A 27,797-nucleotide genomic window follows, 5' to 3' on the forward strand; every position below is an offset into this window, starting at 1 on the left:
ACAGCAACAAAATTCTTCAAACAGCTACAAGAAAAAAAGATCAGAATGTTGTTGTTTTAAAACAATTGTTTCAATTTCACTTCTTTGTTTTTCTTTGCAATAAAACTCAAGCTAGTATCTCAGCAGTGATCATTGCTGGTAACAAACTTCCATCTGTACTTATCAGATGGGGGAAAGCCTGCAGAGGAGCAGACGTAGATGTCAAGCTTCATCTCTTTTATGGAAGTGCATTCGCCCTTCCCAAAAGGAGACTGTGCATGTAAAGTAATTGTATACTAGTTGTGGGGAAATGTGTAACATAGCTGTTATAGGAGAAGTTAGAAGCAGACGAAAATGGTCTTCTCTGATTGTCAGGGATCTCTGCTGCCAGATGTAGAAGGAAGAAAGAGGCTTTTGTCAAGAGAGAGTTCTGGGTACAGTGGAAGTTCAACTTGTACTGACCAGTTTGGTCTGCTATCCAATTTACTTTTCTCGACTGGGAAGGAGAACTATCCTATTCCTTTTCATCTCCAACATAAAATCTGAAATGTTTAAACCTCTTGAATACCAAGAGTGGGGGGTTGATGAGGCCTGGTTTGCGTCACGGCAGGCCTGATCTTTTTGCACTATAGCAATGAAAAGCTTCCATCAAGGAGACTGTCATGGACAATTTTTGTCACCGTAGCGTGTCTCTCTGTAGGAAAGGGGCTGGTTTTCTACACTGAGCTCTGTGCAAGGTGGGATCTTTGTGGTCTTGCTCCTTTTTCTGTTTATGTTAACCTGATAATAAACCTTTTTCTGAAAAATATATCTGACACAATGTGCTCACAGTGACACAGGCACCCCCTCTTCAGAGCACTTACTCTTTTACCAAAATACATTGCGCAAAGAGCAAACGGGTGGCCCATCAGAAACTCCTCTATTTCTATTTTATTTGCCTTACTAATTTTTATTGTGTAAGCTTTTATAAGTGCCCCTTAAACCAGCAAGCCCCCTTGGTATATTTAGATGGGAACATACCCTGCTAGCCCCAGAGTTGTTCTGTCTCGTTCTTAGCAATCTGTCTGTCCTGACTGATGTTCTCTGAGCAGATCTTCTTTTTTACCAGGCCATCATCCTAACAGTTTGTCATGTTGCATAATCCTAGGCTAGATTTAGGAGAAATCTGAACCGAGCCACAAGTGGGCTGCTCTGACTAAATATCTTCTCAATTGTTTGCTCAAGAACTTTTATACATTTCATTGGTTTACTTGCCCTTTTTGTCCCTTTAACCAACCACTGAATGTCACACAGAGAACATGAGGCCATATGATACTTATTTTAAAAATACTGCTTGGAATTCCCTCACATCCAGCACAACTCCGTATAAAGTATTTCAGAGCGGTGCCTGCTCGGACATGAAGCCTGTGAGCCACCACCAGGCTCAGGTAACTCCAGGGAGCGCTGTGACTGCCTGGCAGAGGTGCAGGAGCTGGGCAGCCCTGCCATAAAGCAGTCCTTGCTATTAACACCTCTTAGCAGGTATTAATCCTGCTGGAGAATATTTGGAGTTTCTTGCTGGCTCTCAAAGGCAGGTTGTGAGCTTTCAGGCCTTGTCCTGTGAGTACAGAGGGATGTGCTGGGAGGTGGGCTGAGTGAGCAGAGGAGAGGAACCCTTCTAGCAGCCTTTATCAGGACAGAGGAGAGTGGTGGAAGAGATCTTTACCAAAAGTTTAGCATTTTCTTCATTGATAAAACTACATTCAAAGACAGTCCAACTCTATGATGTGGCATGCAGGCTGCCTTTGAAAGCAGGCTGGTGAAGAGATCCACTCAGAGGCAGGAGATAGGAAAACCCTAATTTTGAAAAATGACCCAAAGGAAGACTGTTCACATTCAAGAGTTTTTTGAATTTATTTTTTAAACTTTTGGGCTACCAGGGCTTTAGTTATTTTTGTTTCTCATGAAAATCAATCATTCTGAGATCACGAGAGCTTTTTTTTTTTTTTTTACGACTAAAACAAATGTTGTGACTTCGCATTTTATTTAATCAGGGCATCTGCTGTGGTACATTTGCAGTGTTCAGCGTTTGGCTGGCAGCACCTGTTTGTTTATTCCTGCCATGCTGTCTTCTATCACAGTCACTTTCTCTCTGCTACCACTCACTCAGCAACATATTGTCAGACTTGGCATCGACAGTCTGTGCCATTCTGAAAAATACAGGCGTGGATGGATCATCTGTGTTTGCTCTTTCCTAGGAGAAAAGTGGTATCATCTTTTCTCACCCTGCCTGTGGAGACAGCGTGAAGCCTTTTTGCCAAGCATTTTTCCTCTATTTCGGAATCTGAGGTTGATTTTTGAAAGTTAATATATCAAATTTTTATCTGCTAGCCGAGCTGCTGAGCACTAATTGACAGTTTCCTGTTTGTCTATCCTTGCATTTAATTACATTTATAGATTTTAAAAGCTGTTGATGGTCTAGGATTTGATCTACTATTACGCTATTTAGCTAGCTAGGAGTGTCATGAGGCAGGGTGCAGGCAATTCAAAAGGAGAAATCATGTGCATAGATGCCCGGTTGACCATCCTTTTCAAAGGATGATTTTGTGGGCTTTCACCACTTCCTCAATCCCCTGCGTAACAAAAAGTGCACCCTGATCAGCATCTCTCTCTTTTGAGTGCTCATATGCTTTTAGGGGTGGGTTTCTCCCTGCCCAGCCCTTCTTTCTGGCTTTGGCACTTGGTCCCCTGTCTTCTCAGGGCTTTCACCTCCCCCACTGACAGCTCTGATGGTTGTATCAAGCCTGGCTCAGCCTCCCCTTTAATTCGCAGCCACAGTCAAGTCTCCTGCTCACCCAAACAATCACTTCCTTCCTTTTCCATATTGTTTTCATCAAGATCTGCCTTTCCTCTAGTACAGGAAACTCCTATATCCAAACTCCTCCTTAACAAGCATTATGTTTTTCTCTGCGAGCCTGTCTTACTTCATGCCAACCTACCATAGTCTCCTGTCCATCAGTGCTATAACTTCTTACAACCCCATTCCCTTTCTGTCAACTATTTCAGGTACTTGTCCCTTCCTCTAGTTCACACCTCGTAGGTGGAGGGACAACACAATGAACACACAACATGAAAACAGCTGGGAAAGAAGAGCAGAAAGCAAACTGGTGAAGAAAGCAGAAATGTAACAAGTACATGACACCAAGTGTTATATGCGGTTAAAAGACATAATGAAAATGACTGAAGAGCAATTACATAGAAAAGAAGCAGAGGAGATATCCACAGAAAAAGGATTGGTGGAAGGGAAGGAAAGTAACCTGAAATAAAGAGAAAAGAGATAAAGAAAAGAATAAACCTGAGCACAAATCAGTGAACACATCAGGTCAGGGAGCGAGCGCCTCTTCATTCTCTCTTTGTAGCTGCCAAGCGCAACAGGGTTCTGGCCCATACGTGTCCTTTCTAGGGGCTCCCGTAAAACACATACCATATTATGAAACGAAAATGACCACACACAAAAAGTAGAAACTGATATAGGACCCGGAAAGAGAGCGTGGCTCTCCCACAGTGCTCTTTATTCCCAGAGCTGCATAGCTCCACTCTCTTAGCAGTTTCAGTCGGGAAAAGGATGTAGCAGGACAATGAGCCTTTCACCAACTATTATCAATGATCTTTTTAGGCTGTTAAAACAAAAGCACATTGGTGGGGAAGCGATGCTTGTAGGTTTGTGTACCTGCCAATGCGACGCCTAGTTTCTTTAATGCAGAAACAACAAACAGCCTTAGCCTCTATGTTGAGCTGGAAGGAGTTCAGAAGGGCAAAATAGTATTTTATTTCCAATTTCCTTCTGAGTTTAACTGCTTTTCAGTTACTTTTTTAGACTGGAAGTGGAACCAGGGTGTTCTTCCAAACACAATCAGATTCAGAGCAGAAATCGCCACTTGCAGTATACACCTGCAATAATCTTCCAGATGACTTTACACTCTGCTCATTTAAATATGGTGTCTTTCCCCGTTGCCATCCAACCACTAGGGATCTTACCACATTTTGCCCTCTCGAGCAATTTTTCAAGCACACAGAGTTACTCAAATCTTGCTCAGTGAGGAAAGGCATTACATGACGGAGGGATTTTAGTACTCCCAGAGAGATGTTCCTAAACACTTCTGTTTTAGTGCCATTGCCTAGAAAGAGGCTCTTTTAAGTCAGCTAATGTGCTTAAATTTGATGAGCTAATTCCCAGCCTGAGCTCAGAGAGCCTGTGCCAGCTGCAAGTTCAGTAAGTGCAGCTGAGCCTGCTGTCTAGGCTCAGTTCATGTGAAGATGCCCAGCCAGAGCAGGGTGTTCAGTTGTCTACAAACCTGTGCAGCCGGCCGTAGCCTCGAATGAGCGCTACAGAGTTGTTTTGTTTCAGGGGTGGGGGAAGGTTACTGCTTATGAGACAACATGCAATGAAGGTAATTAGAAACTTGTGCCAAACTGGTGTCAACTGGGATGAAAATCAAACTTCTATAATAGAGCTATGCTTGGAAAAAGGTGATGTGGAAACTAAGTCCTAGCTTCCAAAGTAAATTCCTGGGTTCTGATACCTATTCTAGGTTCTGATAACCTAGGAAAAGCTACAACACATTCAGCCTTTAATTTTAGCAGTCACTTGTATCATCCAGACAGAACTAGTGAATGGTATCTCCTCTCTTCTTTTCTTAGTAGCTTTCACTGTGGAGCAGATCAAAAGGGGGAAATGGATATTAAGAATTAGCACTGGGCTTGATCCAAACTTGTTTGGGATACTAGCTGATGCACAATGAATTGCAATATTCATTTACTCAAGATGAGGAAATAGGAATCTAAAAGTGGAAAACGGAAAGAAGAAAGAGAAGTAGTGGCAGAAAACAAGTACACAATCTTTTAAAGAAGAAAAACAGAAAAACAATGACTTAATTCAGTAGGAAAACAATATATTTTATTTACTGACATTATAATTTAATTCCATGACACAAGTATATTTAGGAAGTTTTTCTTCTGTCCATCGGATTTCTAAAGCACAATATTTAGCAAAGGTTTGTGTACGACTGGAAATGAGAGAGAGCAGAGTAGGTGTGGGGTGAGTTTATTCCCTAAAAGCAGGCTGTCTTGCTCAGTGATCTCCTGTAGCCCAGCCAGCATTGCTGAACGGGGCTCTCATCAAAGCCTCTGGAGGCTCTTTGGTACAACAGGTGCCATTTTTGGGATAGACAGCATCAGACATGTCATCACGGACTGGGGCAGTGGCATTACTCATAAGCATCAGGACATCAAAAGCAGCAATCTGTCCAAATTCAAAATGAAGACTATTATGCTCTCCTTATTTTATTTTACCCACAATTTCAAAGGATAGGGCATTATTTGCCACCCTGCGTAAGTTACAACTGTGGGTTAGGAATAGCTGTGTATATCTCCCCAGAGAGCAACATTTCTTGTACATCCCTATGCTGCAAGCACTAACAGGATGATAAGTCTTAGTAGGCAGTTGCCACCTGCACACACGCCAGCCAAAAACTCATTCACTGGCACCACTGGTGGTAAAAAATGTAAGTCTAAGTAAGACCATGGAAACAGAATACTTGTTAATATATGGAAGACATTTAGGTGTTAAAGAAACACGTTGCACTTCTTATAACCTTTCAGGGCTTCCAGAGAACTACTTTTGCTGTTTTCCTGACCTCTTGGAGACCAAACCTGACTTCACTGAAATCTCTGGGAACTTTTCTGAATGTAGAAGGTCCTACCTTGCAGAAGTGTGAGTCCAGCAGGGCCTTCCCCACGTCTCTAGGCTGGAAGCTTTCATGCAAAGGTATGTCATTCTGCTCTTTCAAACCTAGCCGTAAGTTCATGCTACTCTTGCTCCCAGCTGGTCAGATGTAAGCCAACTCCTAACTAGGCACTACATTGCTGTGCCACTGAACCTGAGTTAACAAGCCCCTTGGGCTTATTAGTTCAAGTCCAAGTGCATTGGATCAGCTTTTGGATCAGAGCTGACTTTCTTCCATCCTGCTTTAGGAATGGATAGAGTGACGCAGGTCTGTCTGCTGAACTGTGTAGACATACGTATCTCCTGCTTTAGTCCATGTTGATAAACTGTCAGGGAAGAGAAGGATATTACACTTTGTTGAATCACTATGTGAACTGGTAAATGATTTATTATATAGGAACTGCCCACCCAGACAAAAACAGAGGTGATGAGCTTGCCAAGTAATCACTGCTATCCAATGTACAGCCAAAAATGTTCGTGAGGGCTGCCCTTAAAAAACCAAAATTGAAAAAAAAATCCCTTTAAAGTTATTTTCATAAGTTTCTCTTACTATTGCTTTTTAATTATGTCTTTCTGTCTGGCCAGCAAAAGTATCTGGAGTTTTTTCCCAGTTTAGAGACACCAGTGCTTGTCTTTGGGCCTTCAAAAGAAGCCCAAAGATCATGAAAACTAGAATAGGTAATTCAGGGGAATGGAAAGGACTTTCTGGGAGTTGCTATCCATGTCATTGAAATGATTGTCAGTACTGGACTATTATTCTCTGGCACTTTTTGGCCACTGATGGGACTGCCTACCACACAAGCTCTTAATCTATCGGGGTAAAGGACTGGCCAGTCTAACTGCAGGCAATCCATGGGTTGCAGAATTGTCATACTTCTTGTATCAAACTGTGGCTGATCCACCACAGCATTTTGTAATCTATCTATGTTTTGTCAGTAATCATTGTTTTCTGAAAGGAGCATTTTTACTGGTTTTTTTTGTCTGTAGATATAGTATATATTGACTGTGCCCTTGCCATATTGATGAGCCAGGAAACTGGATAGGGATTTTCATAAGACTTTAAGGGAGTTAGATGCTCAAATCCCATCAGACTTAATGGGATCGAGGACCTAAGTCCCATCTACGCCTTAAAAAAATTCAATTTCTGATACGTCTATGAGACCACGTTTGCTTAGTGTGCTAGTAGGTTAGCAAAAGATCAAAATGATGATGTGTCTAAGAGACTGGCGCGCTAATGTTAGAAGTCATAGCTCAAAGTTCAGGTCACACAGCGCAGGGAATACTGGAGTGAACCACCACTTGGCAAACTTCCTTCGTTCGGTATCAACAAAGGTTGACGTGAGGATGGAAGGGAGGAAAGGAGAATCAGCCTCTGGAGCACTTTGTGAGGTTGGTCAGTGTCTTACATGCCTCACCAAAACTGAAAAATCATTAGCCTCTCTGAGATAAACCCTGTTGGCAATTGAGATCTGTGGGATCTTCATCCCAGTGGTTAGGGAAAGACACGCAGGTAACTCCATGTAGTGCAAAATTTTTCAGCAGTGCAGGGTAACTGGGCTATCAACTGTGGGAGCTCTTGTAGTATATGAAACTCTGTCCCTTTGTTGTCTTGCCAGGAGCCAATGCTGCCTCTGTATTTTGGGGCAGCAACGCAGCATTCAAGCATTCATGATCTAAACTTGGAGGAACAGCAGCCCTTCAGCAATGAAAAGGGAGGCGGATGTGTGGAGAGCATAACAGCTCCTTCCAAAGAAACAACAGTTCTTCAAGGCATGTGCTATGGCAATCTGTAGACATGTCCCACCATCAACAGGCTGCTAAATACTCCCCTTTGCTTTCTACAACAGTTAATTTCTTAAGCTACTGCAACATTGCAGAAGGGTTGAGTACTAAACCGCTGAAAGCAGCAGAAAGCACTCACTGTGTCGGATAACCTGCCTGGAAACCATCGCTGGAGGCGCTCTGCTGCAGAAGAGCACAAGAACTGCCATTAAGCCTGCCAGTTCTTACGGCTGCTTTATTGCAAAGACTGTGCGTCTCTTGCTTTCTGAGGACTTGAAAGTGGTAGGGACTTCAGAAGCAATGCAGTGGAAAGAGTAAGATGGCAAGAAAACTCATCATCCCTTGGGAAGATGAAAAGGAATTGTGAGAGAGAGGAAGGAGAATCAACTATCCCATATGAAGGATAAGGACCTTTGTCGTTTTCTACTAATTCTGCTGCATCCCTCTTGTGAACATGGCAAGAGCACATAGACTTTCAAAATATGTTTATACTTTTCAAGCGTATGGGGTCCTAATGCTGAAGACTGTAAAACCCACAGAAAAGAGAGAGAAAGAGATGGAGTTTTTTATGACAACTATCTGCTTCCACAGGAATTCGACAGTCGAAAAGAGGAGGCTATAAAGCAGGCAGAATATGGTGCTCATGATAACTTCCAGGATTCACTTCTTATCTTACTCTCAAACTTCTGGCCCTCGGTGCATGAATTGAAATGACTTTATTCTGCATTCTGCATTTGAAAGCTTATAGTAATATAAAAGCCATCCTACGATTAATTTCTTCTTACAGAAACACGACTCAGAAGTATTTAAAGAGATGTTTACATCAACAGATATCCTTAGTTTATAACATGTTGAGTAATGGCAAAAATTAAGACTGAATTTCAAAATCCATTAAAATGCTCCAGTGATTACAATGTAGTTAACATATCCTTTATAGAAAATAAAAATAAGGAAATGAATGCTTAAGCATATAATAAATCTTTCAGTGTCCACATAATAAATACAATATTCTTATCAGGTATAAACTACCATTTATTTCTTCATAATCATTATCACAAATCCGGCTCAGTTATTACATGCATTTTATGATCCATATATTTACTTTTGAAGAATACTGATGTAAATTTCAGAATGATAAAGGAATTTATTTTTTTATTAGATGTTTACAAGTTACCAGTTTTGGTCAATAATAGGAGTACAGTTGGAAAGAAAAATATATAACAACAATTTATCTTAAAACTATGTATGCAACTGAAGTTACTTCTGAGACTGGAAACAGAATATTGATGCTGCTTTTTAAACATTTTTAAAATATATTTTTAGGTTCCTGAAGAAAGACCATACAATATTTTTGGGCAATGTTGAAATAGCTATGTTATGTAGAAATATACCTTTCTTTATACTTTAAAACAGAACAGTGTATTTAGCACAGTGTTTGGGTTGTGTAGGATCTGGATGTGTCTAATGGCTTATTGCTTTGCTTTGCTTTCAGGGTATCTTGCTATCTGTAATGCTTACAAAGCCGACTGTGCTGAAACGTGAGCATGATGATCTAAGGAAAAGCCACACTGTTGGGTTGTCTTTGTGGATTGCACTGAAGATTTTAGCTGTGTGAATCGAGATAATTTGTTGATACTCCTGTAAATCTGAGGAATTAACAAGTCTGTTCGTGCAGAGTGTTTTCAATCAATGATAATTTTCAGGAATGTTTTACTGGAATTCAGTGAATTGGTGTGTTGACATTGGCATTATTGAGAATGATGTTTGGTAGATTACTGGTCAGTGTATTAACAATTCTGATATAGTGCCATTTATACATGCTGTGGTGCAGACAGAAGAGTCCTTACCATGAAGAAGTTAGGTGTAAAGAGAAAGATAATGTAGGAAGTCATGTATGCCTTTTCATTTGTAAGTAGTTGTTCTCTGTTGGCTCCTACTCGTAACGAAAATCATTTTCATACTAATCACTTCAAATGTTTTATAAGGCTTTTGGATTTATGTTCAGTTTGGAAAAAGTCAGCAGTTAAGTTTCAGCCAAGACTATCTAGGTTTTTGTGAAGGTTTGACGTTTTTATGGGTGCAAAAGTAATTGAAGAAATTCATTAAATAAAAATCCATTGAGGGATATTAAATAAAAAGATATCATCTCTGCCTTCGTGGTGTCCTTCAGCCGTAGCTCCTTGTAAGCTGATACAGTGTGCAAGGAGATACAGTATAAGTTTATTTTCCTTTTATATTCTACCCTCGGGTCATGGTATTGGCTATGGATGGATACTGAGCTAGATCCCTCTTTGGTCTGATGCTGTATAGTGCCATGATGTTCTTAAGACCAGAAATCACTCTTGTAGTGTTTAAGGTGCATCTCGATGTTACTTTTTTTTTTCTTTAACCTTGAACGCGCTTTCTCGAGATGGCGTGATTGCTGATAGCGACAGAAGCTATGGGCAGAGAAGCAAAGCATTTGGTTAAGTTGCAGTGCCATCTATGGAAGGAATGCAGCACGAGCCTGCACACCAAGGTCTCCAACACTGTGCTCTCATTGCCTTCAACAACCTGATTTTGTACCTCCAGCAATCAGATCATTGTTTTGAACACCAACTAAAACTAAGGGTAAACTCAACAGAAAACTGTTGGCATCTTTAGGCATTAGTGAAACCCCCAGAGCCTGTTCAGCTGCTCTCTCATTCCCTCAGAAACGTTTTTTCTGAGTGTTGTCCTGGTCTTGCATCTGTTTTTGCCAGTGAGTGTCCATCTCCTGGTAGGACAGAGCTGCTTGGTGGGCTCGATTAAGGGCCAGGGAACTCTTACATTTGGCTTTCCCCTTGCTGAGGGGGATGGGCTAATAAGGAGACTTAGATAAGGTTTTGTGCAAGAGAAAATTGCCTCCTTAACATGTCTACATACTTTTAGGGTAAACCTGGGCCTAGACCCAGTATTTCCTACCAGCTGGTTTAAGCAATTCCCCACTCGGCTTGTTAGTTTCTGCGAGTCCTGGTCGCAAGCGTTTGTTTTGCAGGGACTCACAGTGTATCACTGAAGGCTGAGGTTTCTGTGAGTGACAGGGTGTGTGGAGCCAGGCTTTACAACGCGCATTGCGCGCTGAGGAATCAGCCCTACGTAGCTTGCTCGAGAAAGCTGGTGGCAGAACAGGGTTTTTGGTGGCAGGCTCCGGTGACCTAGGCTGACCACCAAGCCCTCCTGCTTCCTACCTGTTCACAGCACGGTTGCTTATCACCAGGCTTCCTCATGGCTTTGGGCAACAAAAATTTGGGTTTCCTTCTCTACCTTCTGCCCTCTTAAAGTCCTTAGACTTTGTTTTGGGTGAATAAAAAAGACCCAGGCCCTAAAGTGGTACAATTTTAAACCAGCAGGGGGGTTGCTGCTGACTTCAGCTGGCTTAGGAGGTGGCTTTATTACCCTGAATAAGCTGGATGAACTGTTCTTAAGCTAAATGAAAGCAATGATTAACTCCAGTTAGGTTTATAACGTCTACTTGCCAGAACTTGCTTCATTCAGACTCTGATTTTGGCGAACATGAGGTCAAAAAGTAACTTCACTGTGCAGCTGAATTGCTTGGGCCTACCTCAGACAATGCGCTTCCGTTTTCAAACTGGTAAAAATCTTCTTGATCATTGACATTAAAAAACAACAACAGCAACTCTCAGAATATGAAAAGCAAAAGAAAAAAGACACATTTTTAAAAGAAACGGTTTAAAGCCTTTCACTACTGAAAACTACTTTTGTGTTTTCAGTATTTTGGAAAACGCTGTGTTGTCTTTTCAAAAGTGTAAGATATCTTAGATTTGGGGAAAATATTTTGAATGAACAGGGAGAATTTAAAGTTGCCTTCCAGCAGGGCTAACGCTTATGACCTTTAGTTCTGGAGAGGCTAACAAAATTGCTATTAAAATCACAGAAGTCTGAATAGCTAAGCCTAGAGTCTAGATGCTGCCGTTCCAGAAATACAGGCCTCTAGTTCTCTCACCAGACACAAGTTCTTTTATCTATCATCTAAGTGAATACTTCTTTGGGTGGGGGGAGAGGTCAACCAACCTATAGAAAGCAGCATGGAGAAATGTGGCACTTCTGAGCAAACCCTTGTTCCGAACTGAAAGTACAAATGGTTCCTTGTTACCTGAACACCAGAACTTTAAATCCTTATTCTCAGTTTTAAAGGCATCTAATGTAAAGCAGTGGTCTTAAAGCAAATAAGCCCATTCATGGAGTAAGATAGTACTTCAGAACATTAAGTACCTGAAAAGGAGAATCATTAGCAAGGGAAGGCTATTACTTCTTTGGATAAATCCTTCTGCATCAACTTGATTAACAGATAACTTCAATACAAGCTCTGGGACTCTGAAAGCTAAAGTTGGAACCAACGTTTTACAGCATGTTCTCACATCTAATGTTTATGGAGGTGAAAAATCCAGTTCAAACTAAGGATTTAAACCTATATGGAGTCTCTTAGGCAGAGGTATTCTGTGCACCAACAAGGGTAGTTATGCCAGTGCCAAAGCCTTTACCCTTAGAGATTTGGTGGGAAAAGAGGGGATATCTTGAGAAATACACTATTTTGGAACACAGCCCTGCATCACTGCGTGTCAGCTGTAATCCAACACACATCATGTTGTGCAAGCCAAGAGCAATGGCTAGTGTGAGGGAATGCAGCAGACCTGGGCTGCTTCTGCCCATCTGTTGAGTTTCATCCTGCAGGCTTCCCGGACTAGTAGGCCACAAGAAAAGAGCGCATCTGGGTCGCAAGACATCGGTGAAACTCATTACCAATTCAAGTACAAAATCTATATGTTAGAGTACTATACTTTTCTATATAAAAAGACCATTCTAGACTGTGAACGTTTTTCAGATTAACTGTAGTTTTAAATGAACTGTGAAATGGGGTCCATCCATACTGTGGGCAGCAGGTATATATCTGAATGCCATAAACATGCATTAGCTGTAGTTCTGGAAGTCTTTTTCAGTCGTCCATTCCAATAATTTCTGTTGTCCTTTCCTTTCTCAAAGCAGAAAGGTCAACTGTAATTCCCTAAAAGAGATGACCTGAGTTTCAGAGCGCTTTCCTACTGAACACATTATGGGTAATTTCCTGGGTTTTTTTTTCTTTTTTTTTACTGATTAGAAAAAACACGTGCATTTGATGGTATTTGCAGAGGTTTCCTCCAGCTAATTACATTATAGGCACTGGTTAGATTTTTAGGGGCACCATTACATACATTTTTGTTTTGTCCTCTCTTGCAGATTTCACTGTTCATGCTTCATCCGCAAATAAAGTATGTACAATCATTTATTAAGCTCCAAATGAGAATGAATATAGATAAAAAAACAAGCAGGAGTTGCATGCTCTTTCTAGTTTGTGCATCTATGTTTCCCTTCTGAAACAGAAGCCATTTTGAAAGCTTCGGTGAAAGCTTGCTTTTAAAACGAGTATTTCTGCAGAATGCTGACTGCAGTGCTACATTTATTAAAGAGATGCAGTAGCACAATGGTTTGCCTCTGCATTATCTAGGTCACGGGCCAGAATTCTCCTGGGTGCTAACATTTTCAATTAAGCTGAATTTGACAGTGCACAGTGGAACTATTTTCCCTTTTAAAGCTGGTCCTAAATGGGAATGCTGAGTTTCAAGTCTGGTTTAACTGTTTTTGGTCCCACGTAGAGTCAAGGGGTGAAGTCATAGCCCTGTGAGGCTTGCCACTCGCTCTGCTACAGCCAAGCACTCACCCAAAGTGTTTAATTTACCTCCCCACCCCATACATTCATTGTTGCTGTTTTTAGTAAGTGACTTGGACAGTGTTGTAGAGGGATACCTGCAGGGGTCACTTACAATCCTCCATAAAAGAAAAGTAGTTCAAGAAAACATAGGTGAGCCTAGATCATTCCACCTAAGTTTAGATACTTAACTGAAGAGTCTAATGTAAAACCTAGTTTATTCTTGTAGTCAGTATATCATAAACTTTTCTTAAATTCAATGCAGCAACCGATTCCTTTTTGTTCCTAGCAAATGCTTTTTCTCTCACACGTCAATACTCATACTTTAAATACACATACTTCTGAACAGTAATTCTGTCTTAAGCTCTTTAGAGAGACACCACGCAGGATCTATTTACTGCGTTTAGGCTTTATGAGTTCTTTAAGTTTTTTAATCATTCTATATATTATGATGATCCATTTTGCATGCTGCATATTCCACAGGATGTGAACAAGGCATTAAATCAGATGCATACATAAGAGACAACAATGAAGCTAGCTCCAGTCAGTGATTTGTTCAGGACAGTGCAAGAAAACCTACAGATAAATTGTATGACTGGTTGTGTCTCTCGTTACCTCTAGTTTGGCCTTCCACGAAAGAATCTTTTCTTCACTTGTTGGTACATATTGCATATATGATGTTATTACACAGATATAACAAGAGCTATACCTTGGCCTGAATGCTGAAGTACAGAAAGGAAGAATATTGAGGTCTTGCCAGAAATACAGAGAGTAATGTGGGCCCGGATAAACCATATCCAACTTGTTATTGTTTTATTTCTTAAGAAGCTTTATAGAGCTTATGTCTTAAGAAGCTTTCCAGCAGCACTCTTGGGGGGAAAAAAAAAAAAAAAAAAAAGAGGGAAGTGGCTCTGTTGGTGGTCACTGGTGATGAAAAGTCCAAAAATCTCCTGTCTGAGAATGAAGGCAGAGACAGCCCACACAAGTTTGCACCCTTCTAAAACACACAAACGTTATCTATTATATTGCAGTGTGCAAATATGCTAAAAATTTATACTTTATTTATACAAACTCATGTTACTGCCGTGGTAAAAAATAGTTTGGAAAGCCCTTGAACTTGCGAACACTTACACTTCAGACTATGGTTACATTGTTGAGATTCACATTTTCTGCCTGGCTATAATTTATAAACATTGGATTTAGTCAGGGAAAGGCTTCATACAGCTTAACTGTAATTTCCTGTGGTAAATGGAGTCTAATGAGTGAGGATATGAAATCTTGGAAAAGTTTAATCATTCTAAAGAAAGCTGTCCTACTTGATGTAGTAACATTCATGTAATTTTGTACGGATTGGCAGTTTGCTAATTCTCCGTCCAATCCAGAGTGAAAAGTCCCAAATGAAGGGCTTCTGCTTGAAAGCAAATGGATTTTTGCCCTGCTAAAATGCTGGGATCAGGCCCCAAATCTAAGCAGATGTGGAAATGCCATCAAATATCTGGCTAAGGAAATCACTTCAACCTACACATAGCTTCGGTCATGTCCTTAAGTCTAACTGAAGTCAGCTGAAGTCATGGACTAACTATGAGCTGAAGTGCTTTGTTAAATCTGAGCCCAAGTGGTACATAGCAATTAAAAATACGCTCTCTTGTTGCACCCTAGCAGCTGAATTTAGCTAGCATGTTTGAACAGAGAACTTTTCCCCACAGAATCGAATGCAGATGGTAAATAACACCTCTTCCAATATGGTCAAATGACATTTCCTGACACATATATCAAATGAAGGGCAGTAGCAAAAATAATTTTGCTGCGGTGCTAATTTTTCCATTTTTCGAGAAGCCTTATTTGTCTTCTTTGGAGTACGCCTCACAGGGGCCCAGTGTATTTGCGGATTCTCCTTTCAAATGTGCCAGCTAAACCCGTAGGATTTAAAAAAAAAAAAAAAAAAGAGCATACTGTTAACTGCAGACCTTTGCTGGTGCTGCTGGGAGAAATATCTCAAGTTTTGAAAATCAAAGGGCTTTTAAACCCATTTCTTCCCATGTTTCTTCAGGCTGTCTACACGCTTGTTTCTCCGCACACAGCATCAGCACATTCCCCACGGGCAGCAGGCACGGGCAGCAGTCACACACTCTCTTGGGACTTTCTCCGATTACAAACCCCGCGAGGGACAGCCGTGAGCTATAAACATGCAAACTGTAGCTAAGCAAAGGATTACAGTCAGCCATCTGAGGGATATGTATCCCTGCAGCAGCCATGGCACATGGGGCTGGAGAAATGAAGCAACTTCTGTAAAATATGCTGTATAGGTGCTAAAGCAGCAGTTTCTCATTGCTCTGGAACGCTGTAGTTTCCAAAAGAGCAACTAGGTGCCTGCATAAAAACTTTCCTAAATGTTCATAGCCAGGGAAATGCACATATATATCAGACTGAATCAAACTAAATAGAGGATTTTGCCACCATTCATAAGAAAGTTTTGCACAATGTTTTAAGATAAAGTTTGATAGCAGAAAGAACTGCCTGTGCTGATCAATTCTCAAAAAGTAGCTATGGTTGCCTAATGATTTGTTGGCAGCAGGCTTTGTTCTGATACAGAAAGTTGAAAACCGAGTCTCAAACTCTTGTCTCATTCATAAGGGAGATAGTGTCTGCTTCTCTGTATAGCACGGAGAGGATATTTGGGCTGCATCAGAAGCCTCTAATAGCTGCTTTGTGAAGAAAGGAATTACAGGATCCACGTCTTTCTCCAGCTTCCTTCAATAAGAATCGATCCTGTCAAATATGTTGTTTATTGACATGACTTGACCTTCAGTTCCGTTGTTCAGCAAAATGAGAAAGAATAGTTAGTAAAGTCACAAAAGTATCCAGTTAGCCAGATTATACTATTTTCTGAATACTTTCTCCTTCAGCAATACTTCTTCTATTCGTTCCATTAAACAGCTGGCAACGTAGCTACAACTTTGCCATCTGACTCTTTCGTATGTCAGAAAGCCTGAATACTGCAACCCACCTTTTTTCTAAAATCAATTGCAATTTCAATTTATGAATATTCCTCAACTTCCCTGCGTTGATAAACTTTTTTGTGGGATAGGAGGAGGCGAAAAGGAGGGAGAAAGTAATATTCCTTGAACCACAGTGCAATAGAAGTCAATCAGAGAAATATCTTGAGGCATTAGAAGGGGACTTATGGGATTATATGTCAATGCAGACACTCTTTTGCAGACAGACATGAGTTCACCTGACTGTTCTCCAAGTCAATCAAGCTGTGGTTAGCCTAACACTGAACCTTAGCTAATAAGTTGTGCTAAGAGGTAGGGTATATTAACTCAGGCCCAAAGCCAAACTAGTGTAAATATAAAACTCTGCCTGCAAAAAAACCCATGTAGTTATAAAGTTAGCTTTAGTTCCAACTCTGCCATCAATTTCATGTATCACCTTGGGCAAGTCACTGAATCTATGTCTCAATTCCTTACTTGCAAAACGGGGCTAGTAAATGCTAGTAAAACTGCATTTCTCCCATACTCTGCCTACATTAAGACTGCAAGCTGTTCTAGTAAGATCTGAATATATACCCATACAAAGACTTGAAAAGCAAATGCAATTCAGTCTGGCTATGGTGCTGCAAGCAATAATGCCCCACCTTTCTCAGTATGGTGCTGAATGATCCTATGCAATTGAATTGCCTGTCTTGTTTTTTATGGTACAGTGCTTGAAATGTTAAACTCACTGAAATATCTTTGCCCAGTCTTGTTTCTCCAAAGTCATGCAGATCTCTGAACCTTTTACATCTTGCTGCAGACCTTGCAATGACAGCTAATCGCATCTGAAACTCATCTAAGCAAAAAGTACATAAGAAATTTTCAAATCATTTCTAAGTTGCTCATTATATATTTACTCATGCATTGGGTTTCACCTAGAACTATATACATCTGATAAACAGCAATTCTTTAAGGAGCTGTGAAACTTTGTTAAACCATTTATGTCATTCACAGAAGCCAGTGATGCTGGAAAGATTAGCAGGAATTCTCTTTTTCTAATTTTCCAAGCACTTTCTGCTTTTCTTTCTGTACCTCACTCCCAGTAGGGTTCCCTGCCATCTTTGGGGCTGTTACACGCATCCTCTGGGAGGACTCACCTTACTTCTGCTTCCGATTCATTGACCTTAGAAGAGCTCCCTCAGATCTGCCCTCTGCATAGATTCCTTTCTCCTCTACTGTCCCCCACCTCTTCTTCCCCTCCAAGCTAGAAGTGCCTTCATGAAGAGACAATCCTCCTATCTGTGACAAACCCTGCGGCCTCCTAGACGCATGGGCTGCTGTTCTTGCAGCCATTCTTTCTCTTCCGCTCCAGTCTGAGCACAAAAACTGCAGTCAGCAGCACCAGCCTTCAGCTCTTCCTGCAGGAAACAGCTCCCCCACGTGTGGGATCAAGAGGAGCCTTCTGATGAACTCCTCTTCCTGCAGCCCATTCACTTACCAAGGCTGAAGACCTGGGAACCAAACCTTGCAAATTTCCGAGGATGGTGATGCCCCCATTTTTCTGGTAACTTGTTCTAGTACTATACTAATGAGCGAACAAGTACTCTGCCGGTTTCCAAGCGTCCCAAACTGAGCTTTCCGAGCTGCAATTTTGTAGCTATTGCCCTTTCATTATACCACCCGCCGCTACCAAGAAAACGTTGCTTTGCCATCTTTGCATCTGCCCTCCAAGTAGCCGCAGGCTGCAATGAGATCCTCCCTTAGTCCTCTCTTTGCCAGACTAAACAAGCCCAGCTCCCTCGGTCTCTCCTTGTGGGCCCTGTGCTCTAGGACTCTGGCCTCCCTGGTAAGCTTTCTGCTGGACCCTCGCCAGGTCCTCTCCCTGAGGACATCTCCTGTAGATGTCCTCTGCACATCCTCCCTGGCTAGGGAGCCCAGAACTGGACACGCTATTCCAGGCACAGCCTCACCAGGGCCAGATAGAGAGAAGTAGTAACTTCCCTCCATCTGCTGGCCACGTTCATCCTAATACAGCTCAGTATGCTGTTTGCCTTATTTGTGATGAGAGCACACATGTTGGCTTATATTCAACTTGGCACTCACCATAACCCCCAGGGCCTGGTGAGCAGGGCTGCAGCTCAGCCCATGCAGGTGCAGGCCCCAGCCAGATGTCACACCTCACCTGCTGAGCCCCACAGGTTTCTCTCAGCCTAGTGCTCTAACCTATTGAGGTTCCTTGGGTTTGAAGCGTGTGATGTATCAGCCACTCCCTATAATGTAGTAACACCATGTGCAAGAATTAGAAAATGACAAATGCAAGTGATAATTTAATTCCTTCAGTCACTAAAGACTGTTAATGGTATTTCACAGCTTTCATGATGTCTGGCTGCACTCTTCCAAGTCCTCCTTTGTTCCCGTTCAGTCCATAGACTCAGTGAACTGCAGTCCTGTCCTCAACCACCTCTTGGCTGCTCACAGCACCAGGAGAAGGAATCCGATTAGGGGATCTATTTCCATTCTCTTGTTTTCTTACTCTCCTTCTAGCATACAGGCTAGTGAGACTGGCTCCGAGAACCCCAGAATGCCTTTGCTGCACCAAAGGCAAAGGATACTAGTACTTCTATTTCCCCTTTTCAGGTTATTTCTCCTTTGTCTTGAATATTTGTATCAGTGAACAGGTCTGTGCATCAAAGGCCAAATGCTGCAGGAGTTATTCCCACGTCATTTCTTTCCTCACTCCCAAAAGAAAGAATTCACTTTAATAGAGAAAGAGCAGTGCATACATTGCACAGTGGTGGACTATAAGGTGATGTAATGCTTTATCAGTTGCAAAGAAACTGTGAACCTCAGCCAAAGACCAGTGACATGCATAGGAGGGTTTGGATTTTACATGAGGCTTATGTTAATTTAGTCAAAAAGTAAGGAGTGGATGTTCAGGTCTGAAATCAAAAGTGCACTTAACCATGCAAGCAGTCCCAATGAAAGCAAGAGGCCTGTGTATAGGCTTAAGGTTATGCATACAGCCAATTAAATGTGCTGCTGGGTCTGTTTTGTCATGTGCGGCACATGATGCAGACTTTTTGCTGAAAGTTTCCCAATGCTGCCACCTTCAGAACAGGTTAACTATAGCTTTCAAAATAGCAGCAAAAAGGAAAACCCCATTTACAGAGACCGTAGGTACTGTTCTGAGCTAGCAATGTGCAGGTCTAAACAGAAATTGCACCTGAAACTCATATTTCTCAAATATTTCCAAGGCTGGTTCTTTATGTCAATAATCAGTATTTTAATTTATATACTATGCCTTAACTGCAGCTACTTTTAGCAACACAGTTTTCTGAATAGTTTCCCAAGACCTATTTCTGAAATAAACTAGACATCTTGGACTGCTAAGAGTCCACCTCTGGAAAGTTGCACAAAAGTCACAAGAACTTATTAATTCAAATAAATAATTGCTCAGTAGACTCCTTATGTCTGGAAGAGAAGCAGTAACAACAGTCAAGTCACAGATCTCTTCCAGAGTAGGCATAAAACACAGCACCAACCTTGCAAACTACCTGCCCTTTTCTAGCAATTGTCACTATGTGAATTCAGAGGTAAATTATTCATGGCTTTAGATGAGAAACTGAGAGGGTCAAAAGCGTGGATTTAATCAAGGAGGACGCACAGGAAGTTAAGCAAAGATATAATTCCATATAGAATTATAGATTTTAGATGAAAACATAAGGGAAAACAGCTAAAGACAACAAACAAAAATAAGCCTAGTTTCAGGTAGGGTGTGATTAATAGAAAATATTAAATTAAATAGTACCTTCTCATGAAAATAAGATATATGTTGATTTGTAGCAACCCATAAAAGCCCACAAACATTCACATCTTTCAGTTCAAACACTATTGCTAAAGTAGTGAACACAATAGGCAAAGATTAAGTAATAATTTGCAAATAGATAAAAGCAACTTGAAAATAGGCTTTAAGGAAAAAAATGTATTTATTGAGAGCTTATATACATGTGATATGATTTAAAAATACCTTCCTTTCCTATTTATGGTTTATCCTGTATGGTTGTTACTTAGCACATACTTCTGTGTATTGTTACTATGCTTCTGAACACAGTAACACAACATCTGGAAGTGCTGCACTATTAATATTGCAAAAGCTTCCATCTGTTCAGCTTTCAGATCCTCACCCACTGTTTGGGATGCATCCTCATCCTAAGCAACTCAATCCCAACTGCTGAAGTCTTCTCCATCCCCAACAACTCATCTTCCTCCTTCTACCCAAGCTGTTTTAGTGGAAAGTTCTACCTCAGCTGTTTTTCAGGTCCCTGTGGTAATTTCGGTAGGGGAAAACACTCTTACTAGTAATAGTATACATAAGTGGATGGATAACATTCAATCTCCTTAGCTGTTCCCTTTACTCTCTCCTCAGAAATTGTAGCAGGGAGCACAAGGTGAGGAAATAAGTGTTCGTCACAACCCTTTGCCTACTTTTCGCAAAGCCAAAATTGTTCAAATGTTTGAGTAGATTCAAAATCCAGAAGTCCGAGTAAAAGAATGAAAGCATCTAAAGAATAACTTTGGTAACACTAAAAATTTATGATGCTAGATAAAAATTACTGCTGTAATCACTATAAAAAATATAGTAGTGTTCCAAATGCATTTTTGGGTAGCTACACTGCTAGCTACCTGTCTACCTATACACAGCTAGAGTTATATACAGCAAGCACCCTAGGCAATGGCCTTCAAAACAGAGAGGTCCCCTGCAGAATAAAAGCATGCTTGCTCAGGTACAAGAGACAGCTGGCAAGGCTCTACCTGCTCTCCTGTCCCCTCCTACCATTTTTCTGACTGCTATTACTCCCTGGAGCCACCTGCACTCCAGCCCCTGTTGCTCCTGGGCCGCACTGGGGGGAAGGCTGCAGAGAGGCCATGCCAGACCTTCCTCAACATCTCACAGCACCATCCACCAACAAGAATGAAATGCTGCTGTGCAAAACAGCGATCGAGCAACATGTCCTTTCCTTAGTAGCAAGCTTTCACTCTCCTACTAACAGGAACTAAGACAATGTTTAGAATTGAAATACTTAAGACTGTTTGTTACTCCTCAGAATTACAAATAAGAGTGTCCACCACTAGCTTCAGCTAACAGGTAAAATATGAGTAGTAACAAGGTCCAACACAGAACACATTCAGACTATACATGGCTTTAGTAACCAAAGGTCATTTTTTTGCCTTACACCTCAAAAAGTCCTGGAAGTCCAGAACAGTTTGCATCATACAAGCAGCAGCAGAGACCACAGTAGAACTTAAAGTTATCAGGCAACATAAGGAGAGTTGCCAGGCACAGGCTGGACTACAGTGCATTAAGAGAAAGGCCTGGAGCTGAAACAACATACCACACCCTTTCTTACAGCTACCCCATGCCACTTGTTTTTTTTTCCCCCCCTCTCCCTGCAACCCAATTTTTCTGCAATTCAAAGTCCATTTAGCATGCAGGGCCTCCCTTAATTTTGTAAGGGAAGTCTAGTAGAGCCACTTAAAAGCTTCTCTAACACAATTTCAGGTTAATAGGCAGTGGCTAGATGAGAACTGTGGTCAATATTAGCTAGCAGACTTTAGCCACAGGTAGAAGAGACCCCAGAACAGGTTTTCTATCAGAGAAGGCAGGATATCAAGCAGTTCAGTGGGTATTTTGTTGCTTATAGCATCCACAATACAAAGCCTCAGTAAAATCAAAGAGTTTGAAGTTGACATTTGAGTGCTCATTTATCACATCTCACCACCGTACCTCAAAGTAAGTGCATTAAGGATATCAAACTGCAGCTTGGGAGTTTCAGACTGGCCATTAGAAAAAGCTTTACCAGGAGGTTAGTACAGCACTGAAGCATTCCCCAGAGACTGGGGTATATCCATCCTTAGAGGCCTTCAAAAGGCTAGAAAAGGCTGCAGCTGACTTGCCACCTTGAGGTTGACAACCTTCTGCTCAGAGCAGAACTTCACTATGGAACCTTCAAAGGTCCTTTAAAAAGGAATTTATAGGATGTCTGCAGGCAACTCTTTTGGAGAAAGTTACATTGGTCACTTTAGTCCATTTTGTTTTCCAGCAGAAACTTTATTCTCATTAAGGACAAGGAAATATCAACCAACAGCTCAATTTACAGACACAGATTAAACAAGCCCTGTTAAGCATTTTCTACTTAACATGTGGAAAAACAAAACTAGAAGTCTAAAGACATCTGATGTGTCCAAACTGTTCATGTTAAAACTTGAGCTCATCCTTTAGCAAAAGCTCAATCGATGTTGCCTCCGTGTATAGCAAAGGGTGGAAACAATTCAAATTACTGGAATAGCTGTGTTTAACAAGTACTGAAGCACTGAAGTTTAGACTGCATTAACTGGTGTGCTATTAGACTGCTTTCCTTGCATCTCTTCAGACTCTCAGGCAGATTTGCAGAAAGCCACAGCAGAAAAACGGACTTCTCCTTTTTCACGTTCTGTAAATTGTCTGCATATCTTAGCAGAATCCTTGGAAGAAGAAAGGGCTGTTTAGACTCACAGAACACTGATGCTGGTCTAGACCCCAAAAGGCTTTGTAGCTCCACTCTCGGTTACTGCAACCAAGTTAGTGTCTAGCAGCACCAGCACATAGACACATTTATCAGACATCTAGCTCTGTGGCACAATACTACCTTGTTACCATGGCATGAGAAGCACTAACTTCTATAACAAGGCGGCACAGAGAGCAGCCACTATACCCCAAAAGCATGCCTCTCACTATTTCAGAAGCCTGGTTGCCTGGGAAACAGGCAGCTAGTGAGAAGTCTTACCTTCAATAGCAAGTCATCTGAACTTGTGCCATGGTTTACCGGAAACGGCATCCGGCCATCTGTGAAAGAGAGTCTTGTCAGGATACTTACCAATACTTTCAAGTTGGAGAACTCAGCACAGTAGGCCCAAGAAACAAGTACCCACATAAAGACAGTTGAACAAGGTCAGAATACACCACAGTTTGGAGGAGAAAGGGACTAAATATTCTCAGCTCTGCAGGAGATAACACGCTTTACAAGGGGGCCTGAGCCTACAATGCAACCCACCTTAAGACCGTCATCCACAGGTTCTTATTTTGTATTCCACACTGGCCAAGAGCCAAGTGAACAGCCTTTTAGCCTGAAACACCACCACTGTTTTACACTATAAAACTTAGTCCAACGCTAGTGCCTTACCCAATTCATACAGATGTCCATCCACATTGACAAACAGGATGAAATGGAAGTTCACACTGTTGTCATCAACCTTAGGATAAACAATTAGATACATTTGTTAGGTTAGAAAAGAAAGCCTATTGTACAGTCTGAACCCTACTTGTGACTACAGGAGCTGGAACACTTTAGGAAGTTCTCCCAAGACAGAGGGGATCAGCAGCAGAGGGCTATTCAGTTAGGCAGCTGTTTACCAACAGCAGAGGACTAGCAACTTAGGTCAGCTAAATAGTCAGTCTCTGCAAGACTGACTATTCAGATCTCAAAGTAAGAGACTGCTTATGTCGAGCTCCAATAATCCTACTGTAAGTCACATTTTCAACATATATCCAGGAAGAGTCTCAACCAAAAGTTTTCAATGCATGTTTGAGGAAGGAACCCTGCACAAGCATTCATCCATTAGTCACTCATTTCTCCTTCTGTGAGCTGTAACAGCAGTCTACCAGATCTAGAACTTTATTGCTTTACCGCCTTTAACACCCATCCCCTCCATCCCAGATTTTACTCATTCAGCTCTTACCCGGCATTGTCCTTCTTGTGCAACAGAATTGTGGACTTCTTGTATGGCCTTAAGAGAAAGCAGATACGGGTTACTACGCCCCTAAGTGCTGAGAGCTATCAGCAGTTTGTATAGTTCATATACCTTATTACTTGCAAAACGTTTAGCTCTCTCTTCAGGAGACAAGTCAGCTGTTTCATCAAGAAACTTCTTCAGGGCAGACCCCTCATCTGCACAAAACCAAAGGTTTTATTCAGCATAGGTAGAGAATCACTTACAACTTAGGTGTAGCCCACAACACCCAATGGTTATTATGCTAATTAGAAATCATTACGCTTAGCCTGAAATCATCTTCAGCGTAAGCGCCTTTCAACTACCACTTGAAATAGAAATTATTTATCTGGAAGCTTCTGATGACAAGCCACACAAACAGTAAGAGTTCCAGTGCCTCAAGGTTCTCTGAATGCCTGTCTTTGACTGACTGACTTTCAAGATTTGGCTTTTGCCATTTCTCCCCGCTACAGATTTGGGGGTAGTGTTCAATCACATCCTGCAAAGAAAATCCAAGAAAGGTAACAGTAGTTAGGATAGTTACTTAAGTATCCACTAATAGGGTAGACTGAAGAGTTCTGTCCTTCTGTGGAATCTCACTGCCTTCAAATGCACATGCATTAGCTCATGCCAGGCTTCGGTTTTCCAGTGCCTGAGTTAGCACATCTTAGTATTGCAGTACTAACTGAATTTGTAGTATTAGATGGAAGATATGACATGTTATTTGAAAGGTGTGCTATTTCAGAGAATCCTTTCAAGAGTGAAGCAAGATTAGCCTATCATATGTGTTCTCCTTTGTACAGGAAGGAATCCCACACTACTCAGGAGGGTGCAAGTTCTTTTGACAGAAAGTAGTTACATTATATTATGCAGATCTCTAGTCTGAGATGCAAGATGTAATATACAATAAAGTATTTCCTGAACAGAGCGACAAATCTTTCTCGATAAGACCTAGTAATCTTGTTTCCTAGGAACAGGAGTTTCCAGCCACCAATTACCTCAACCAGTTTTATACCTTCTTCTGTAGGATAAGAACCATCAAAACTGTTCTCTCAGGAAACAATCTTACAGGTCCACATCAGCCTATGCTACTTACACATGGAAAAGTCAACACATCTGATTTACAGGCTACCCTGAGGAAGTCTGTTCTAGACAGACTTTCAAGTTTGTTCATGCCACATGTAAGTGCCATGAAAAACTAACTGTTCAGTTTATCTCAGTGTCAACAGCCACTTTTGACGGGGATAATACCTACACTGTAACAGACCCCAGCCAGCCCTACTACTTGCCTTTTCCCTTTGTAAACCTGTTACTGAAGCATTGCTCACTAAAAAGATGGAGGATATCCTACAGCTACCAGGCGTAAGTCAAAGCATACTCCCTCCTGCAATTCAGGCAATAGGCAAAACCACACGTTTCTCAGAGCAGAAAAACCCACTTACCAACAGTAGTGGTGCAGCATGCTTTAACTTGGATTGCCAAGGCATGAAAATCTCAGGGAGAGTCTATGGCCCCTACCTACTCAGCTTTCCTCTTTTTTTAGAGGAAAAGGGAAATTAAAGCGTTTCAAAACACTCATACTCACCAAGTTTCAGTTTGTCTTTGTTATTAGCAACTGCATGTATCAGACCAATTGTCCCACAGGAGTTACTAACAGTCTGCTTCAAAAAATACACCTTGGAACTGATTTCTTGGTCCTTTATTTCCTCCGTCTGCTGTTTCCTGAAGTTCTCATGCTGTAAACACGCAGTTTTGAGACTTTAGCCGCAGTGATGCCTTTTTATTGGGCAAACTAACAGATAAATCAATTATGCAGCAGAGCCAATACCAAGACTGGACAGAAGAATTACCCAGAAAGTCATCTCTGTGGCACTGGTCCAGTAAAGCACTGTACATCTATATTGGATGCAGTCCAAATCTTAATGGACCACTTGCATGACTCAGTCATATTCAAAGGCTCTGTACTTAGCCTCTCCGTCTGTTCCACACACTGGAAACAGAACGGGGGGAAGTCACAGCATAGTAGATAGGCTCTTTCATTTCTACTCTCAAGGATGCTTTGGTCCATTTAGCGACACTCCTCAGCATCTCTCCACAACAGATGCGGTTGTACCTTTAGGTAACATTCCTTCTCGAGTCCCTCCCCATCAGAGGGATATACAGACAGTGTAAAACCCATCACTACGAGATGCTATAATCCTTCCTTTAAAGGACCTGTTATGTTATTTCAAAGTCCACCTCATCACTAAGTCTTTAGCATTAGAGCTGGACCAAGCATATTAATTACACCGAAGTACTTCGGTGCCCTGAGGCCTCTCCAGGCTTCATGATTAGGCATGGAAACAAAATTGCTATTCTCCCACTAGACTGTTAAATATATTTCCCCTCCCCCAGCCTGGCACACAAAGCAAAGCTCAAAAGGAGCCTTACAGCGTAAAAAGCTGCCCTTCGCTGCTCGTTTCGTTCTGCGTCAGGCTGCTCAGAGGCCTGGGCAGAGGGCACAGGACACGCGACCCGCCACCCCCCCAGCCACCCGCTGCCAGGCCTCCCGCTGCCCGGCGCCTCGGCTCTCCCGGCAGCCGCTGCCACCCCCAGGGCAGCCACCTGCCTCTTCTCGCGGGGACACCCGGGCCGCGCCTGCCGGCGCCACGGCCAGACCCCCCACGCGGCAGCGGCAGCACCACGCGCGCCGCGTGGGGGCGGCAGCAGCAGCGCCCCACCCGCGCCTACCTGCGCCGTCAGCGGGAAGAGCAGGAGCAGGGCGCAGGCCGGCGCCGGCACGGCGCTCAGCGCCTCCTCCTCGAAGCCCAGCACGTCCACGAAGCGCCAGCCGGGGCCCACGCCCAGGCGGGACAGCACCTGCAGGGGGCAACAGCGAGGGGGTGGCTGCGCCGCCACCGCCCCCCCCAAAAAAACACACCCCGACGCGCATCGCCGGCGCAGCGCAGCCCGCCGCCCCCCGCCCCAGTGACACAGCACAACGCGCCGAGCCGCGGCGCCCCCTGCCGGCCGCGCCGGGGCACCGCCGCCGCCGCCCGCGGGGAGGGCGCGGCCCTGCGCGCCGCTCCGCAGGTGCAGCCGGGGAGGAGGGCCGGCGCCCGGCGGTCCTGCGACGGGCACTCACTTTGTTCAGCATCTGGAAGACAACAGGGAGAGAGGGGTGTGAGTGCCGGGGGTGAAGAGCTCGCCACCGCCCCCCCACCCCACCCCACTCCGACCCTCCCCGCGGGCGCGGGGCCCTCCCCGGCCGGCACCCCCCGGCCGTCCGCCCCCGCGCACCTCGGGGTTGATCTCCATGGGCTGCCACGCCATGGCTGCACAGCGGCGGGGAGCAGGGAGGAAGGCAGGCTGCGCCCCAGGTACGGCGATCTCCCCGACGCGCACCCCACCACGACCGTCGGCGCTGCGGCGCGGAGCCGCCCACCCGGCTGCTATATAGCGGCGGGCTGGCCCACTCCGCGCCGCGGCGGGGGGAGAGGGCGGAGCAGGGCACGACCAAGGCGGGGGGCGCGGGGCTCCGCGGGGGCCGCCGTGTCGGGCCGCGACGGGCCGCGACGGGAGCGGGAGCCCGAGGAGGGTCGCTGTGGCGGGGCCGCGGGGGGGGCGCGCGGCCGCCGCCCGAGAGACCCGCGGGGGCAGGGGGAGCTGCCGCTCCCGTCGCTGCCGCCCCCCCCCCGGGGCTGCCCCCTCCCCGAGGGGGCGGCCAAAAGCTGGGTTTCCTCTGTGGGAGCAGGAGAGCCTAAGCAGCGCTTTGCTGCAGCAAGGA

General features: G+C 43.2%; 1 protein-coding gene across 1 annotated transcript; it reads right to left on the bottom strand.

Moving 5' to 3' along the window:
- Positions 1 to 22,313: 22,313 nt before the first annotated feature.
- Positions 22,314 to 27,453, bottom strand: UCHL1 (ubiquitin C-terminal hydrolase L1). The gene is made up of 9 exons (XM_068943021.1): positions 27,311 to 27,453; positions 27,156 to 27,167; positions 26,762 to 26,890; positions 25,617 to 25,767; positions 24,125 to 24,210; positions 24,002 to 24,049; positions 23,446 to 23,515; positions 23,050 to 23,108; positions 22,314 to 22,747 (listed from the first exon to the last, which is right to left on the bottom strand). Exons 1-9 carry the CDS (start codon positions 27,341 to 27,343, stop codon positions 22,661 to 22,663), a joined length of 675 nt encoding a protein of 224 aa, XP_068799122.1. The 5' UTR covers positions 27,344 to 27,453; the 3' UTR covers positions 22,314 to 22,660.
- Between the last annotated feature and the right edge of the window lie 344 nt (positions 27,454 to 27,797).

The sequence above is a fragment of the Struthio camelus genome, chromosome 4 (genome assembly GCF_040807025.1).
Source record: "Struthio camelus isolate bStrCam1 chromosome 4, bStrCam1.hap1, whole genome shotgun sequence".
NCBI classification, from domain to species: Eukaryota; Metazoa; Chordata; class Aves; order Struthioniformes; family Struthionidae; genus Struthio; species Struthio camelus.